Source organism: Emydura macquarii, unplaced genomic scaffold (assembly GCF_026122565.2).
Source record: "Emydura macquarii macquarii isolate MOO-44397 ecotype Brisbane River unplaced genomic scaffold, CSIRO-AGI_Emac_v2 contig_374, whole genome shotgun sequence".
Taxonomy (NCBI): domain Eukaryota; kingdom Metazoa; phylum Chordata; order Testudines; family Chelidae; genus Emydura; species Emydura macquarii.
The window spans coordinates 7,689,193-7,707,251 of NW_027130511.1; the positions used below are offsets into that span (position 1 = coordinate 7,689,193).

Genomic DNA, 18,059 nt, shown 5'->3' on the forward strand with positions numbered 1-18,059 from the left:
TGGCGATGCTGTGATCAGCGACAGGCCAGGACGGTGATCTTAGCAGTCATAATTTGAATGGACCAAAGGGCGCAATATGCGTGTCAGAGAGGAGAAGGCTATAGTTAGGAGGATGGAAGACAAGGGATAATGGAACTGAACAAAGTAAGGGTAAAGGTCGTCTGTGCAGGAGACAGAGCCTTCCTGGGGCCAATCCAAGACTATGGAACAAACTCCCACAGCAACTGAGACCCATCACAAATCTCACCACCTTCCATTCTGAGTTCAATGAGTATTTCTGCAACCTTGCTTTTCCTAATATAAACACATAGCACACATAGTGTACCTCTATTACCTTATTATACAAATAGAAATACCCTACCCTTGCATTCCCAACACAATTACTCCCTGGAGTGAAGAGGAGAGAAAGAAAGAAACACACGATAGATGCTAGTCACTCAGCTCACTGCACTTCTGGAAGGTACTCAGATACTACAGAGATGAGAGTGATATAAGAACCTGAATAGAATAGAATAGAATCTGGACAACAATTTTAGTTAGAGAAGAGGAAAATATTTATGATTTATAACCACAAGTACTTTCTTTTCTTTAGGAGGATCCCAAAGGCCTATAAAAACATTATCTCAATTTTACAAATGGGGAAACTGAGACTCAGAAGTGAAGTGACTTGCCTAACATCACAGAGAGTCAGTGACTGAGCAAGGAATGGAGCCTTGACCCTGACTCTGACTCACACGCTCTCTTTTAGCTAGGAACAGGACCCAAGAATTCTGATTCCCAGATCCTGTGCTCTAATCACACTAAAGACAGCTAGAATAAATTACTTTCTAGATATTACATTTGATATAAACAATTTGCTGTAGTTGCCATAGGGATGTTACCTGGTTAGAAATGGGAGGGAAGGTCACCTGCACAATTGCAAATGGGAAGAAAGATGCATGAAAAAGTCTCCCTCTTAACATGTGGTGAATTCTATTACAAATTTGAGAATCCCTGAACTAAAGCATGCTGTAGTCTGTGATCGTGGCATAAAAGACTGTATTGTAATGAGGCATCTGCTCAAAAGGGGAGAGATTGCATGTACCACCATAATTTAGGCATTTCCTAGCTTTTGAGTGTCTAACTAAGTAACCTTAACACTCGCAATATAATTTTCCAAGGAATTTCCTAGGGATTTTTAAAAGGAAAAAGATGAGAAAAAAATCAATCAGATACAATCTCCAAGGCTTTGAAACTGCTGGCTTGTAAAAAAAATGGAAATAGAGCCTATAAAGCTCCACACCTAGAAAATTTTCAATTATTTTCACTGGAATGCTGCTGTCCTTGAGCAAGACCACCAGAAAACAGCTGCCCTTAACAAAAGATGCCTGCTACCAAGAAAAAAACACACATGGTAGGCACCTCTCTAATTTAAGAATCTGGAGGCAAATTGGAAAAATAAGAATTTTATTAAGAGTAATAGATTAATTCAGCTGAGCAGATGGATTCTGTCTGGTTCCAGGGAAAATCCACATCAAAGTCCTCCAGCAAGATAACGAGATACAAACCTGACATCATCTGAAAAAGCTTTTATTGATCAATCATACTCCCCCATGAGTGAGAGGTGAAAGACTCTTTGGTCACTCTTTGGTGTCCATTCCTGGGGTCAGATAGATTATTTTCCACAGTATATTTACATCCAGTTCTGAGAGCAGGAAGACACTTACCTACCAGCTACTGTGAACTATTAGTTCAAGTTACTGATTGCAAAGTGCTTTGAAGATGTAAAATACTAAGTACCATTGTTCTTTACACATTACTCCTTTCCTAGGTGTCACGTACACTTCAGAGCTTTCTCCAGCTGCAGTAAAGAGCAAAATCTCCCATTGTCACCAGAGCTGGACTCTCACATTAGAAATGGTGGGTCACTACAATGTATTTCTGAGGATATCTGGAATTTCAGCTTCCCCCAGTATCCATAGATGGCCAGTGTTCTCTTCCAGGACTCTTTACTAGCTGTTGCAGGTCCTGCTTCTGCTGGGGAAGCCTTAACGTGAGAGAATTGCATTGTTATCTCATAGACTCAGAAGGGACCAATATGATCATCTAGTCTGACCTCCTGCACAATGCAGGCCACAGAACCTCATCCACCCATTCCTATAATAAACCTCTAACCTATGACTGAGTTATTAAAGTCCTCAAATCATGGTTTAAAGACTTTAAGGTACAGAGAATCCACCAGCAAGTGAGCCATGCCCCATGCTACAGAAGAAGGCGAACCCCCCCCCGGAGCTTTTGCCAATCTGCCCTGGGGGAAAATTCCCTCCTGACCCCAAATATGGCAATCAGTTAAACCCTGAGCATGTGAGCAAGACTCATGAGCCCTTTCTCCATCATTATGGATGTGAGGACAACAGCAACTGAGGAACAGCATGTTCCCAAACCAGATTCAAGCTCCAAAATCCTGTAAGATGTTGCTGTCTTCCCGTCTCCATATTACTATGGTTTTCCTAGGACAGTGCAACGCTCTGCTGTGTTCAACTTTGCAGGAAAACACAGTCCTTTCCATTCGGACTCTTCTGACAGAGAGGCAGCCTCTTGTTTCTCTTCCTCACATGGCTCAAGAAAGAAGCTGTCAGCCAACCTCAGTATTATCACAAAGCTCCTGAGTCCTTATGCGCTCTCTCTAGGATCTTGGATTGTCAGATAATTATCATGGGGGTCAGAAAGGCATTTTCCCCATGTGCAGCAGTGCATACCTGACCAGGTGTTATATGGGGGATTCCATCTTCCTCTGAAACACAGCAGCTATTACACTGGCCTAGAGGAATTGACGGTGTGATCTGACATGGCAGAGGTGGAATACTGGGCTACAATGGCCCTTGTGGTACTGGGGACTGTGCCATTCAGGGCTAAGCTTCTCAGATAGAGAGTCTGAACAGGATGCTATGAAGCTCATTATTATGCACTGCCAGCTGGTACTGGTTACAGAATAAAGCAGAGCTCTTGCAAGTTCCTTAAGCACTGAGTGATCACTCAGCACCACAGCCCTGGGGTTCCTCTAGGAGCCCACAGTTCCAGTCCTGCTTCCCCTTCCTCAATGATTTGCTCCTACCGTTCGATCCTGATACATGGCAGCTCCTGCTTCTCCTGTCTTGGCCTCCCCATACACCGCTGTGCCGTGCCAATGCATAGATATCCTGACCTGCAACAAGTTAGAACCCAGGGGTTAGTGCACAGAGCTCTCCTTCCACTGGGCACGGCCCAATCTGAAAAGCAGATTTCACACATTAAGACCCTCTGAGACAGCTGACTTCCTGCGCACCTGAGCGGCCCAGCTGCAGATGGAAGGTCTCCCTGCTCCCTGGCTCTGACCCTGACCTCTTCTTTCATCTGCATATTCAGAAGCACCTTGAAGCTGGTTGGCTGCTACTGGCCTCCCCATCCCCCCAGCGGGGGACCAAGCTCAGAGGATTCTTCAGTGCCAGCACTAGTGCTTCAGTGCCTCTTCCTGTTCGACACACTCTCCAGCCACTCTGGGAACACAGGGTATCCTGCAGGTGCCTGCACCCCCCTCCTCCCACAAAGGAGGACCAAGGTGAGTGCACTATCTGCCAGGGGAGGAGAGACACTAGGCTGGTTCCTGTTCAAGGTTTTCATTGAAATCTGGCAGTTTTGGGGAGTCTCTTTATATGGGGAGGGTTTGCAGAGCCTAGCTCTTTTGAGGAGGTTTGCAAATGCTTGTTGGGGAAGTCTGGGGCACAATCTGTAGAAAGGAGACTATTTTCAGGAGGTGTTGGGGGTAGTCTGGCCATGTGGGGTGTCTGTTCTGGGGAGGTTGAGAGAGTGTCTGATCTTAGTGAGGTGGCCTGCTGCATTCTGAGAACCCTCACTATGGGCTTTTTTTCTCCCCTTTCCCTTTTTGTAAAGGAGCCTGGGTAGTTAATAGTAACACTCAGCGCATACCCAAGTGCTTTACAAACATCCACTAAGTAATCTGATGAAGGAGCTGAGGGCCCAGCCTGTGAAATGGCAGGAGCAATTCACTGAAGAGCTAATGTACAACTAAGGGCAGGACCTCCACTGCCACAAACACTGACTTGGACATTGCAAGAGGTAGAGGGCACTAACCTGAGACCCTCCCCTCTCCTGAAGCATGTCCTCCTGGCCCTTGAGGCTGCCTGTGTCCTAGAGGCTGAGAAAAGCTGGTGTGTTCAGTGAAGGGAGGTGAGCTGGGTCCATCCACAGCAGCAGTGGAAGAGATGCCCATCTGCAGCACAGTTGCCCTGGGCCCTGAAGAAGAAGCGTTCCTTGCTGAAGAATCCAGTGTGTGTGAATGAGAAGGGCGTGAGCAAGATGTCTCCATCTGCCATGGAAAGCAGGGTGCAGAGTACATCCTGCTTCTAAGAGCAGATGCTTTGGAGGGAGGGTTCTGAAAATGTTCCTCAACTTGCCCCTAGGGCCCCTTGATGTGGGTGAATGGAGGGATTCTGCCAGGCCACGGAGATGCAGCCTGTGGCCTCATCCCTCCAGCGCTGCTCTTTCTGAGGCTAATTTTTTTGGTTTTGCATAGCTCATTGGGGAATGGCTGCTGTGTGTGCCAGACCCCGCATGGGCTACAGAAAGACTGAAGAAAATCATGAAAATTCAGCCAAAAGGCATCTCAGCCAGAAAGGGCCCCTTCAAGACCAATCAGCAAATGCTCAGTTTCCCTACCTAGCACTCCTGGGATGCACAGGGGACTCAGAGTGCAGCTCTGTTCCATCAGTTCCCTGATACAAGTTTAAAAAGTGGCTGTGCACATTTACAAAACCTCTCATTCCAAAGAAAGACAAGGAGGTGTAAAGAGCTTGTCAGGAGGGAGAGAAATAGTTTGTCCCACTCTCTGAATCGTTGTGGGGCATTAGCAGCTCAGGTTATCTGTGTAAAGCTGGTTCTAGTATTTTTGGACAAGTTAAAAGCGTATGGCCAACTCAACTGCTATGTATTTATTTACAAGGAGCTTATCACCTTGTCTAAAGCAAGACAGCTTCAGTTTAAGGAGTGTGTAAGATCCTTGACTTTACCTTTTTAGGTAAAAAAAGATGAGGCACTGTGAGAGGATGAAGTGCCAAAAGAAGGGTGTTCTTCTGCTCCATTAAAGAACAAGGCACCAGAACATATGCCATACATCCATGTGGTCTGAAAAAGCTCAAGAAAAGTGGCTGAAATATGCAAAGATAGGAATTATATATGGCTTTATTATAATTGGCTGCTATACCAGAGGACTGGAGGAGTAGCAAATATTGAATCTATCTTTAAAAAAGGTGCTAGGGATGATCCTGGGAATTAGACCAATGACCCTTATTTCAGTTCCAGGTAAACAGATTGAAATGATCATTAAAGACAGAATGATAAAATGCCTAGATGAGCATATGATGGGGACAAAATAGAAGACAAAATACAAAATCTGTAAAGCCGCACAGATTTCTGAGTGTGTCTACAAAACAGCAGGGGGAGAAAAGAGAAATGGTTGCTATAACTTACATAGACCTTTAAAAAAAACTTTGACAAAGCCACTCACAAGAGGTTGTGAAGAAAACTAAATAGTCATGGGGTGACAGGCAAAGTATTTTCATTGATTGCTTAGAAACTGGCTAAAAGGCAGGAAGGAAAGAGAAGGACTAAATGGTCAATTTCCAGCAGGGCAAAAAGTCTCCCAAAGTTCCATACTAGGGCCAGTGCTGGTTAATATATTTATTAATGATGTGGAAAAGAGGGAGAACAGTGGAGTGGCAAAATTTGCAGATAACACAAAGGCTGTGTCTACACTGCAGCTGGGAGCAAGTCTCCCTGCTTGCATAGACAGACTTGCCCTAGTGGGGCTGAAGTTACTCTGGGTCTGAGTTTGGGTGGCTAGCCTGAGTGTCTGCGGTAAAGTCCACACTGCTATTTTAGCATGTTAGCTCAAGCACAGCTAGCACAAGTCTGTCTACCTGTGCTGGACAGCTCACTCCCAGCTTCACTGTGGACAGACCCTAAAATATTTAGGTCAGTCAAGTCTAGGGGAAGACAGGGAAAAACTTCAGAACAACAGCTGAGCGAACGAGTAGCATGATGGCAAATGAAACTCACTTTTGACACATAGTAAGTAATGATCTGAATTACTCACACACACTGGTAGGTCCTAAACTAACTGTAAACCCTCAGGAAAAAGACCAAGATGTTATTGTAGAGAGCTTAATAAAACCTCTGTTCAATGTGCAGTGGCAGTTAAAAAAGAAATAAAAATGTTAGCCTGCATAAGGAAAGGCATGTAAATCAACAGTATGCTCTTCCCTGGAGTGCTGTTCAGTTTTGGTCACCCTATCTCAAAGGGATACAGCAGAAGTAGAAGGGGCTCAGAATGGTGACAAAAATAATGAGAGGCAAAGAAAGATTCTGTGTAAAGAGAGATTGAAAAAACAGGACTGTTCAATTCTGAGAGGCAATATGCTAGAGGTGTGCAAAATAATGCATGGTCCAAAGAAGGTAAATCCAGCACTCCAATTTACCCTTTCTCATAATATAAGAGCAAAGGGATGTTCAGAGAAATTGAAAGTCAACCAGGTGGCAACTGATTAAAGGACATACATTTTACACAATGCATAATTAACCTGTGGGACTCAATATAGCATTGAGAAGAAGAGCTTAGTAATATTCCAAAAAGGATCAGATGTTTCTGAGGATAACAACAACAACTACGGACATATTCAATATTATTTTAAAACGGCTAAATGTGATATAATCCTGCCATGAACTGACGAGGGTTAGAAGGAAAAAGCTCTATGGGTGGGTTACTCTACAATTGTCCGTTACGAGGTTTCTTGCATCTTCCTGGGACCATCTGGTACTAGCCACCGTCGGAGACAGGTACTGGACTGGCTGGAGTACTGCTTTGATCTGGCATGGCAGTTCTTATACTCCTAACTGCCAGGTCAATGGCTCATGCTCTGCACATCTAATCCCTCCTCCCCCTCCCCCCACTCCTTTCATTTTCCTTAAAAAAACCCAACAACCCATTAGAAATAAAACGCAAACATTGTTTTAACTCCTTAGTTCTAATGTACGTTGATAACTGGAGGCAACATTAAAGAGAGTCACTGCTTCTGGATCTCTGAAACCTTTGGCTAGCGCTGCCAGCTCTGCAGCTTCTCCCTGAGCCTGTTGCTCAGAAGTACCTGGGTCTCTGTCTGTGTGTGCCAGACCCCTCTTACCAAAGTACTAGTCCTGCTTGCATGTGTGTGTGCCTATTGCCTACGTGCCCAGTGCTGACAGTGATCTTACCCAGAAACCAGCTGTGCCCCTCCGTGTGTGCATTCAGGTGCCCAATGCAGGCAGAACCAGGCATCATCTGTGCTCATCCTCAGATATGTTTATATGCTCCTAATGGCTGTACTGAGGAGTTGGCTACTCAAGTTCAGTGGAATGGAATGTCTAATTCCTGTATGTTTCAGGCAAAGGCAAAGTCCCCTGGCTTACACTATGTGGAGGATAGTGCAAACACATGCAAAATCCTCATAGAATCACTTTCTGAACATTAGTGTTCACATACCCAGACCCTGGGAAGGATGGAGTAGTGAGGTCACCACAGAGAGACTAGGCGCTTGTCTGTTCTCCAGTTGCCACAGCCCCAGATGTAGGAAAACCTTGTGAGATATAGGGATGCAGTGAATGCTGGATGTATTCAACAGCACCAGTGACCACTGAAACTCAAAGATGTGAAGCTCATGAGAAGCAATCAGAGTTCTCCGTTCAGAGTGATTCAGAAGGGGTTTTCTGCAGTGAAAGTAAAGCCAGGACCATCTGAGCTGAAGCATATCCGTAAGTGCCATCTTTTACAACCCCCAACTCAAGCTCAGGAACTTCTAAGATACAGCCCTGAGCTCCCCTTCCTGAGCTAAGGGACACCCTAGAGAACCTCTACCAAGGCTGATGCTTGATTGAAATAGAGTTTGGATCTGAAATCTATCTGGATATTTATACTTTACTCATCCCCAGTGTATCTGAGTGCCTTACAGAATTCCCTGGGTCCACTATGTGGTCTATTCAGTGCTGTTCTTTATTTCTGTCTGTCTCTAGGCATTTACATGGCACACATTGCCTAAGCTTCTCTTCCTCTGGATGAGGGGGAAGGGTGCATAGCATATTTATTATTATTATTTATTGGGAAGCTCTGGCAAGGAACTGAGCCTTGTTTTGTCTTGAAGGCAGCAATGAGATTTGTGATCATTTTAACCTCTTGTGGAAGGACAGAGCATTCAAAACTACAGACTGGCTGCTTAGAAAGCTCTGCTGACAGTGGCGCTGTTCCTGGGTAGGCCAGCCAGTACAGAACATTGTGGCTGCAGAGTGAACCTGAGCCCAAACTATTTGAAGTTTAGGACCAGAACCAGGAATGATCAGACATTGAATGGGGAGCCCTTGCACTGTTCTGAGCACCAGGAAGGTGTGCTCGTGCTGTCCCGTGTTGCATAACAGGTAAGCTCACACATTTTGAACTGCCTGGAGGCTTTTCAGCACTGGTGGGTCCTGAACAGGGAGGTCACAGGAATCAGTGAGGAAGCTCTGGTCCCACACAAATGGAGAGCTGACATCTTAGAATTCACTAGGTAACATTTTTTGCTCTTTTCTCAGCTCCAGCTCCGTGGCCATCAGGAACATAAAACATCTGGCAAATCAGCAGTCCCCAAGTCCTAGGGTGTTCCTGTATTACATGTACCATCATCAAAACAATTGCTGAGTGGCAACTGTTGAGTGTCAGCTCCTTATCTTTAAGAGTGGGGAAAAAAACTATGAATGGGAGCAGTGTCTCTGAGCAGGATGGAGATAGCTCGAATTCAGGGCACTCAGGTGGGCAGAAAGAAGAGCCCTGTCTCCAAAGAGACTCTTTGTTTTCTTCCTCCAGTGTGTCCATCATATCACAGCTCCTCAACCAGACAATAGCTAACAGGGGACTGGATCCAAACTTCCTTTTCCCTTCCTCCCAGACAACAGAATCACACCAAGAACCCAGGGACTGCCCATCTTTTAGGGAAGGGACGCAAACCCTGGCCTCCCCTCTGTGCTACACCCCAATGTCCAGTTTTAGTGACACAGACCAGTTCTATAATGAACACTTACGAGCTAAGAGGGCCAGAGTGGAAAGCATTATCCGAGGTATGAGCCTGTCACCAAACCCTACAGCACTTGGTACCAGTGAGGAAAGAGACAGAGAACACCCTGTGGAGAAAAGAAAAGAGAACTACAGGGAGAATAAGAGAAAGCAGAAGCTTCCCCAGCAACAAAGCCCACAGGTATCACAGCTGGCAGAAAGAGGCAGGCGCAGCACTAAGGCAGAAGAGTGCCACCAACTGAAGGAACAGCTTCAAGTTTTGCAGCAGCAGTTGAGGCAGCTTCAGGAGAAGTTCTTGCAAGTTTACGAGTTCAATAATTCAGATCAAAGCCAAGAAGGAATGGAGAAGACTACGCAGTTACCGACGGGGAAATGTGGATACAGTCTGGATGAGAGCATTCCGGCTGCTACCAGTGTCCGACACAGAGCTCTTCTCTGGAGAAGCATCTCCGAGATGGAAGGCCACAGAGTGTCAGAGGAAGACAAGACAATGGGTGATCTGGGTGAACTTTCTTCTGAAAAAAGAACATTTTCTGAGACACTAAAGCATGAGCTAGCCAGGGTGGTATCTCAGGCTGTGGACACAGTTTTGAAAAAAATATTGTTCAAGTCATCAGGGCATCTGGCTCAGCTGTACAACAGCCTCCCCGTCGCAGTGCCAGACGGCAGAAGAGAGGATTTCACCGCTGAGGAATACTCCCACAGAAAATGGCAGCCTGAGGCTTCCTCCCAAAATTTGGTAAACTCACTGACTGAAGCCCAGGCAGAGGCCATGTCGCTAGTCATGGAGAAGTCTCCAGATTTTTATGCTCACTCAGTCAGTTCAAAAATGGCTAGAAAACCTTGCCATGTACCTAATATGAATCATCCCTTGGTCACGACTTCTCAAGTTCAAGAAAAACAGATTCTTAGCCAGTTACTAGAGTACAGTCAAAATGGCCATTGGAACAGCAGCCCTCACAGAATTGCCTCTTCTCCAGATAGCTCTTCTCAAGATCTACCTTGGAGAGCCGTCAAACTGAAGTCATCAGTCATGAGACACCAGCCATATCCAATGTCCCTTAACTCTGCTGAAATGGAAAGTTTGTCTCTTCTTCCAGCCAGGAAGGCAGAATGTGGAGAGCTGCAGACTATGATGGATGGGATGTCCTTCTCCTCAGCACATATATCCTTTAGTGACCATCAAAGACCAGCAGTTAGAACCTCAAGCACAAGTGGCTGCTCTGAAGGCTGTCCCCTCACCTACCTGCATGAATAAGAGATAGTACAGGGGCTGATTAGCTAACAGGGTTTCATGTACTATTGTGAGAAAATAGGGCATCATGCTCCCCTTTCACATTGTGTTGGCAGAGGGGCCTGGGCAGACGAGACCAGCTGACTCAGATCTGAACTCTCATAAAGGCTTAATACGTAAGCTCCCTCCCTTCCATTCAGGACGGCTGTACTGAACTCTGTTCAGAGCTCACTTTTACTACCCCTGGTTGACTAGAAGGTGGTGTTATTTGCTAACACTGCTCATTTGAAAGACTCCAAGGGAAACCTCATTGTGGTAAAATCTGAGTGCTCAGCCTGCAGGAGCCTCCCCATCTGAACCCACCAGAGAATCCATTAGTGACCAATGCTCCCCAAGACAGACCCAGGGACTGAAGCTTTCTGCCCACCCAGAGTGAACACATCTAATTTTCAGCAAAACTGCCCAGTGGAATAGCACAAGGCCCATTTTGATGCGAATGCTCAGCACATACAATGTACATCACATGCCAAAACACTTTACACACATTAACGTATTATTCCACTCCCTTCTGAAGTAGAGTAAATGGGTATTGATGTCTTTATTTTACACAGGGGGGGGGCTACTGAGACATAGAGGTGGAGTGACTTTCCCCAGGCTGAGAGGATGTCAGTGACAGAGCTGGGAATAGAAACCAGGAGTTCCTGGCTCCCAGTCCCATTCTCAGGCCACCTCTTAAATCTTGGGTGGCCACATGTGCCGGGCACTGAAAACAGATTTTCCACAAATGTCCACACTACTGTCAGCCAGCCAGGGGGCTCCTGCTGGCTGAGACTCTCCTGGGATGCTCAAGGGGAGGAGAGTTCTCTAGTGGAGTCAGATAATCAATTGGTGTCAGATCATTAGAGGGCCTTCTCCATCACCCTCATTACCACACAGCAGAGAGTGGGGCATCTGTGCAGAGGAGACGTATCACGGGTAAAGACAGGAGCCCTGGGGGCACCCTCAGGAGTGCATGGCCTTGTGCAAATGCAATGATTTGTATGTGAAGGTGAACAGGAAAAACTTTTCCTTGACTCCAGGGTAAATCCAGGACGCGCTGACCCCTGGCCACCTGAAGAAGGCCAAACTGATGTTCTTCTTCACTCGCTACCCCAGCTCCACTCTGTTAAAAACCTACTTCGGTGATGTCCAGGTACAACTGCTTACCCCAGCTCCGCGGAGTGTTGCTAACCTCAACGCTTGAGTGTTTGCCAGCTGCATGTGAGACGTAGCCCAAAAGTCACCAAATGACACTTTGCTTCAAAAAACCCCAATTTTTGCCATTTCAAAAGCAATCATCATGGTTGGTGTTGCTGTGCAGCAGCTGCTGCTCACTTGTATTTGGGCTGCTTCTGGATTTATACCCCATCCCCGCCTCTCCATTGGCTGCCTCCTCACCTGACTGGATACATCCCACAGCCAAAAAGGAGCCCTGCTTTGCCACAGCCAGTGGGGCTCTGTTCCCAAAGGTGCATGCGGCACGTGGCTTCTGCTGGCAGGGGGAGATGGATTTGGTCCAGTTGTGCATGTGCCCCGATAACTGGTCATTCAAAAGGCCACCAGATGGCAGCAAAGAGACAGGGATTGGGGAGCAGCAGGGCTCTAAGGGTTTGTCTACACAAGCCCTGCAGTGCAGATTATGAGGGTGTGAACCGCAACTCGCATAGACGTGCTGTGCATAACTCCCCCATGTGGAGGCTACGGATGTGAACTAAAAGACGCCCGCTTTGCGTTAACATAATCCTGTTCAAGCAGGATTACATAAGGCAAACTAGGTTCTTTTTAGTTTGTGCCCATGGCGTCCACACAGGGAAGTTACAGCACAGCACTTATGTCTGGGCTACAATTCACGCCCCTGTGGTCTGCACTGCGGGGTCGCACTGTAGTCTAAAAAGCTGCCTGCCACAGAGCCATGAATGTTTGTTGCTGAGGCCTTTCAAAAGTCGCCCAATTGATAAAAAAAATCACCTGAGGTAGCAACACTGTAACTGGCCTAAGAGCCAGGGTTACACTCTCTCATGCTAGAAGGGCACAGGCATCACAATGTTGTAGGTCCTGTATGTGCTTCAGTGGCCCCTAATGGCTGATTATTGAGCAGCATGGTCTTCTCATTAGGCGCTCCCTACCTTGCCAGCGATAGAGTGGGTACAGGGACAGCAGCTGCTTCAAAAAGCACGTGTGTACACGGGGGATAGACCTAAAAGGAGGGAAGGATGTTCAAAATCTCTGGGTAGGGATGAGAGTCTGTAGCATTACTAGCTACCCCTGCATGCACTTGTCCCTGTGTAATGGACATGGAACATGGCTAGATGGGATGCTTTTGCCAGGGCTGATGGATCAAAGGAAAGTGCAAGCTCAGATTCCTGGGCACCATCTGACACATTATCTGGACTGTACTTTCCTCCCAGCTTGCTGATTCATTTTGCACCCTCCTATATTGAACTCCTGCATGGAGAACCTGACCTCAGGTGCAGTGCAGCATTTCAGCAATTCTTGGGGGCAGGAGGGAGGGAAAGCAGGAAAAATGCAAACAAAATCTTTCCTTCTCGGTTGGCAGACAAACACTGAATGTCACCCAGTCATTCTTCATGTGAACTGTTGGGGGGCGGGTGGTTGTGTTTTTGGGGAAGCTGGAATGAGTTCTTTCACATCTTTGCTGTCTGAGATTTCTGCACTTATTTTCTTTGCTGAAATCTGGTTCCTTCTCGTGGTGTCTGATGGGAACAGGGGTATGTTTAACCCTTGCTCCTCTGGTGATGTCCTTTCATAGTTCAATCGCTGCACCACTTCCCAGCTCATCAAGTGGTTCAGCAACTTCCGTGAGTTTTACTACATCCAGATGGAGAAGTTTGCCCGACAAGCCATCTTGGAGGAAGTCATGGCTTCCAAGCACCTGATGGTTTCCAGGGACTCTGAGCTCTTTCGGGTCCTCAACATGCACTATAACAAGGGGAATGACTTTGAGGTAAGACTGAGCTCAATCAGGATGGAAACTTCACGGTGGCCCAGAGTGCATATAGCCATCAGGTGTGCAAGCTGGGATCAGTGCCATCCCTTAGCTTCCATCACAGAACCCAGAGAGAGAGGGGAAAACAGCTTCTGACCATAATTACAAAGAATAGAAAAACCAGGCCTATGGGCCTGCAGCCTTAATTCTGGCACATGTGATGGGCTCAATTTAGTGTGTGCTCAGACCTGCTTGTAATGGTTTGATTTAGGGACTTGATGGTAAAAAGACAACTTCAGGCAAGTCAGTTATAGGCTGATTTTCACAGGCACTGGGAACCCGCAGTTCCCATTGATTGCAAAGACTGCTGGGAAATCAGCCCTTTCACACTTGTTCTCCTCAAAGAACTTTACAAATATCAATGGATTGCTCCTCCCAGCTTCGAGGAATGTGAGTCAGGCATTAGCCCCATTATAGAGATGGGGAATCCAAAATATAGCCATGGTACGTGACTTGCACCAGGCCCCAGAAGGGAGTTGTGTCACTGGGACTGGGACTTCCTGGTTCCCCATCTTGTGTTATTCTGCTTGATCAGACCTCTCCCTCTGATTATCTATATTCCTGTCCAGTGCCCATCGCCATGGTAGCCAAGTGTCCAAGTCTCAGGAGTGACTTATCACCCCCATGTACCCAGATGAAACTCTGACTTTCTTTGCAAAGGCTTTAACTGTCCTGAAAGTTATGAAGATATGAAGGGTTCTGGGCAGTGCCTCATGTACTCTGTCTGGGTCAACCTGCCATCTCGTGGGAATTACCATGGACTTGGAGGGGGCAGTCTGAATAGTACATCCTCTTAGCTCTGAATCACGGGCTCATGTGGGAACATTATGGGTGCTCACCCACCCTCCTGTAGGGCAGGGCTAAACATACCCTCTCCCCTAAATGGGGGAACTACAGCAGATTTCTGTCCTTGCTGTCTGAGGATGAAATGGGGTCCTAGTTGGTAAAAACAATACAGGACAGTAGCTTAGGTTAAGTGGGGGAATCAACAACCCTGCTAACCTGAGTGACCAGCTGGGAGGGGAGATTGGGGAGAGGTTCAGCTGCTGAGGCTGGGGAGTTGAGTACCCACCTCTGGGGTGGCTGGGAAGGCTGCCAGTACCTGTCTCTGCCAGGGGGTGGGGAAGGGGAGGCCAGAAGAAACCCCTCTTCTTGTGTATGTGTGGCAGTGTGCAGCAGCGCTGACCATCCTCATGGGACTCCCAGCATAGCATGTTCTCCTAAGTCTCCCTCTCTCTGTGTTTGCAGGTCCCTGATCGCTTCCTTGAGGTTGCTAGCTTGACTCTGCGGGAGTTCTTTAGTGCTGTCAGGGCAGGGAAGGACTCTGACCCCTCCTGGAAGAAACCCATTTACAAAATCATTTCAAAACTGGACAGTGACATCCCAGATGTGTTTAAATCTTCCAGCTGCCTCCAAGAACTGCTCCAGAGTTAAATCTGCATGGGAAGAGACCTAAGACTATGTTATGCTGCAGCCTGATCAGAGAGAGGCTAGCCTGAGTTAAGTAGCTGTTGAGCCCAGACTGTGTTGTGGGTATTGTTTTACTAGTACAAAACAGCAATAGCACCCTTTATTATGACTATTTCTAATCTGGTCTGAAGCATGGCCTCCCTCCTGGTGAGGTCTAGCTATTCCATACTTGAACTGCCAGTATTTTATGTCATTTGTTACACTCTGTAGCTCAAAGCAAATGAGGCCTCTTGCCTTAGACCCATAGGGCCCCTGATGGAGGGTCTTAATATAGGGCAAAGGATTCTTGATAATTGCAAAGGATTCTTAAGTCTTAATAAAGGGCAAAGGATTCTTGGCAAAGAGAAGCGAGGTCCTACACTCAACAGCATTTCTGTTTTTCCATCTCTTTGGAAGTATATATATATATTTGCATCAAATATCAACCGGACAATCAACATGCCCCTGTGACAGATGCAAAACAGTAATTGCTACAATGGAGTTCATAATGAAACATATGGAGGAGATGGGTGGCATGAGAGAAGGCGGGTCCCTTTCCTGGTTCCCCAGCTGCCTCCTGTAAGAGCGCCTCTTAGTCTTTGCACAGTGGATCCATACCTATGAGTGTACTTTTTAGGGTGCATTTTTTAAATAGTCTAGCAGAAGAGGTTGCTAACCAATGACTCGCTCCCTTGCTGTCGCAGGAGACTTGAGTGCGGGCAGAACAGCTGACCTGAGCAGAGCCCCATGATCAGTTGCCATGAATGCAACGGATATTTGTCCTGTAATGCCATCCTTGATCAGCCACTTGCCCAGGGGTGGAAACTCACTGAATTCATGACACTAAGCTCCAAGTTCCGGCTCTCTTTGCGCTGACTTGTATTTCTGTTGGCATAAATGTCCTTAACAGCCTGGTGCCACGTTTAACCTCCCTAACTGATAAAAGAGATGCTCCTTGGTTCCCTTTTGTTCCAGCGCTGTTGAGATGGTTGTAATTTAGGGTCTGTTAGTCCTTCATCCATGATTTTTCCAAATCAAACTATACCTCCTCTGTTCTGTGATGGGATAGGCTGAGATGTATGCTCCTTTTACTAAGCCAAGTGAAAGGCCTGTTCCATCATCACACCTACATAGTAGTTTCGTAGACACTAACAAGTGTTATTGGTCATATCTCCCAACAGTCTAAAGTGTAGATATGCATTCCGGGTAATACTGAAAACCGCTGTGAGCCGTTTCATTCTATGTGCGGGTGTAGTCGATGTTCTTTTAGTAGAGCTTTTTGTGTGGAACGTATAAAGACTTACGATCATTGCACACCCTGGGATCCAGGTCACTTCTCCACCCACCACTCTCATTTCCAGGAGCGTCATATGCAATCCAAGAGCTATGGAGGCTCTCTTCTAGAAGAGACAGAGAAAGGTGTAGCCCTAGATCTCTCCCCCAAAGCTCTGGCAGATCTCGCTCTCTGAGAACTTCACAAAATTACTATATCAGACTAAACAGGATGCCAGACATCAGTGACATGTGATCCCCTTTCTAGAGCTGTCTCTAGAGCTGAAAGATAATTAAAGCTGGTGGCTTGTCATGGTAAAAGATACAACAAACCAATGGGGAAAAATGCCAAAAGGTAATTTTGAGAAAACATACATTATATTTTGCAATAAGAAATATTTAAAACTATTAAAAATCCCACCTCACTCTCCCCACTCTGCTTGAACCTTGATCAATTTCAGGCAGGCTGGGATGACAGATGGAGACTTTTTGTAGAAAAACACCCATGTCTTAACAATCTTTGCCACAGTAGCCCCCACTCTGGAAGGAATTTAGCATATGCCTAATCTGAAGTCATTGGGACTATGCACATGCTTAAAGTTGGCCACAAGTTTAACTACCTCTCTGAATCCTGCCTAGTATCGTAAATTCAGCAGCAGCAGCCTAAGCTGCCCTTTGTTGCCACCCAGCATGCTCCTCCAAAGCTGTCTCCCCACACCAAGCATTTTACAACTCCCCACGAGTGACTTCACCTTTCCCAGGTGCTTCTTCCTCCATCCACTTCATAACATCAGGTTGGTAACTGCCAACCAAAGCTGAGTGGTCCACCAGTGGACCAGTGCTTCCAGCCTGCCATGCTCAGGTGGGAATGTCCTATGCAATGGCTCTCTTGCTTGCTTCAATAGATTGCTCAGAATTCTCATTTCTCTTGAGGCTAACAACTGAAGCAAGCCATCTCCTGTATGACTGAGCTGCCCCTTTCCTGCCATGTTTGCTGGGATAAAATGCTCTGCCTTAAAGATATTATGCCTTTTTTAGATGCTCATAAAAGTGGAAGTGGATGATAGACAATCTAAATATGAGTAAATACCAAAGCGCTTGGCCTGGAGCAGTGTGATTTTGCAATCGTTTGTTAAACTCTTGTTTTCTGGAGGTGACCACCCACTTCCTCAGCATTTGACCAGGAAAGGCCTTTACAGATCACTAGCCTAGATTATCCCTTCCTCTTTCCTGTTGGTGTAATAGCTGGCCAGGGGACATTTCCACTAGCTAGAAGGGGAGGGGAATAGCCAAGACTAACCCTGTGGTTACTAACCCAAATGATGTCGGAGCAGTAACTCTCAGGAGCGCTCTCGCTCCTACAGCTGAAGAGCATCACCAATGTAAAGCACTTCAGCTCCATCAGCATTAGAAGCAAGAGACCTTAGGTCACCTCCCTGCCATAGGACTCTGCAAAATGCTGGGGATTGATTCACCTGAGTGAAGAAAATATTCTTTATAGGGAATTCTGGAAAAGGTCCTTCTCTCACCTGTCATTCCTCAGAATTTGAAGTCTTTGAGGAAAGCCCTATCTAACCCTATCTGAAACAGTTACTGTGAGCTCAGATACTAGGGACAGGGCCATATAAGTACTGTACCTAAACAGATAGATACACTAATTCCTACTGTCCCTCCTTCTTCCAGTCTTTAAAGACACAGGCTGAGATTCTGTACTACAGCTCCACAAGGTGCAGCACAGCACAGATAGGTGCAGTCTAGGGCTAACGGAGCAAAGATGTCTTTAACCACTTTTGCACCCATCTGATTCTAAGCTGCTCTGGGGTCCAATGCAGCCACTAGCATAGAGAACCAGAAAGTGCTCTAATTTTTCTCTCCTCCCCTCCGGTGCTGCCTAGAAGTTGCACTGCAGTCTGCAGCAGCTCAAAGGCTGGGAGGTTGAGTTCCAC

The 18,059-nt window shown here is 46.5% G+C and overlaps 2 protein-coding genes across 2 annotated transcripts; both read left to right on the forward strand.

Moving 5' to 3' along the window:
• Positions 1–8,792: 8,792 nt before the first annotated feature.
• On the forward strand, positions 8,793–10,509 carry LOC137143452 (prospero homeobox protein 2-like). The gene has a single exon (XM_067533229.1). It carries the CDS (start codon positions 8,793–8,795, stop codon positions 10,368–10,370), a length of 1,578 nt encoding a protein of 525 aa, XP_067389330.1. The 3' UTR covers positions 10,371–10,509.
• Positions 10,510–11,436: 927 nt separating this feature from the next.
• Positions 11,437–17,419, forward strand: LOC137143460 (prospero homeobox protein 2-like). Its single transcript, XM_067533241.1, has 3 exons — positions 11,437–11,538; positions 13,156–13,350; positions 14,641–17,419. The coding sequence occupies exons 1-3, from the start codon at positions 11,476–11,478 to the stop codon at positions 14,824–14,826; spliced, it is 444 nt and encodes a 147-aa protein (XP_067389342.1). The 5' UTR covers positions 11,437–11,475; the 3' UTR covers positions 14,827–17,419.
• The last annotated feature ends 640 nt before the right edge of the window (positions 17,420–18,059 follow it).

Coding starts and splice junctions, on each gene's coding strand:
- LOC137143452 (XM_067533229.1), top strand. CDS start 8,793: ATGAATGGGAGCAGTGTCTCTGAGCAGGATGGAGATAGCTCGAATTCA.
- LOC137143460 (XM_067533241.1), top strand. CDS start 11,476: ATGTTCTTCTTCACTCGCTACCCCAGCTCCACTCTGTTAAAAACCTAC. Junction 11,539..13,155: donor CCTACTTCGGTGATGTCCAG/GTACAACTGCTT, acceptor GTCCTTTCATAG/TTCAATCGCTGCACCACTTC. Junction 13,351..14,640: donor ACAAGGGGAATGACTTTGAG/GTAAGACTGAGC, acceptor CTGTGTTTGCAG/GTCCCTGATCGCTTCCTTGA.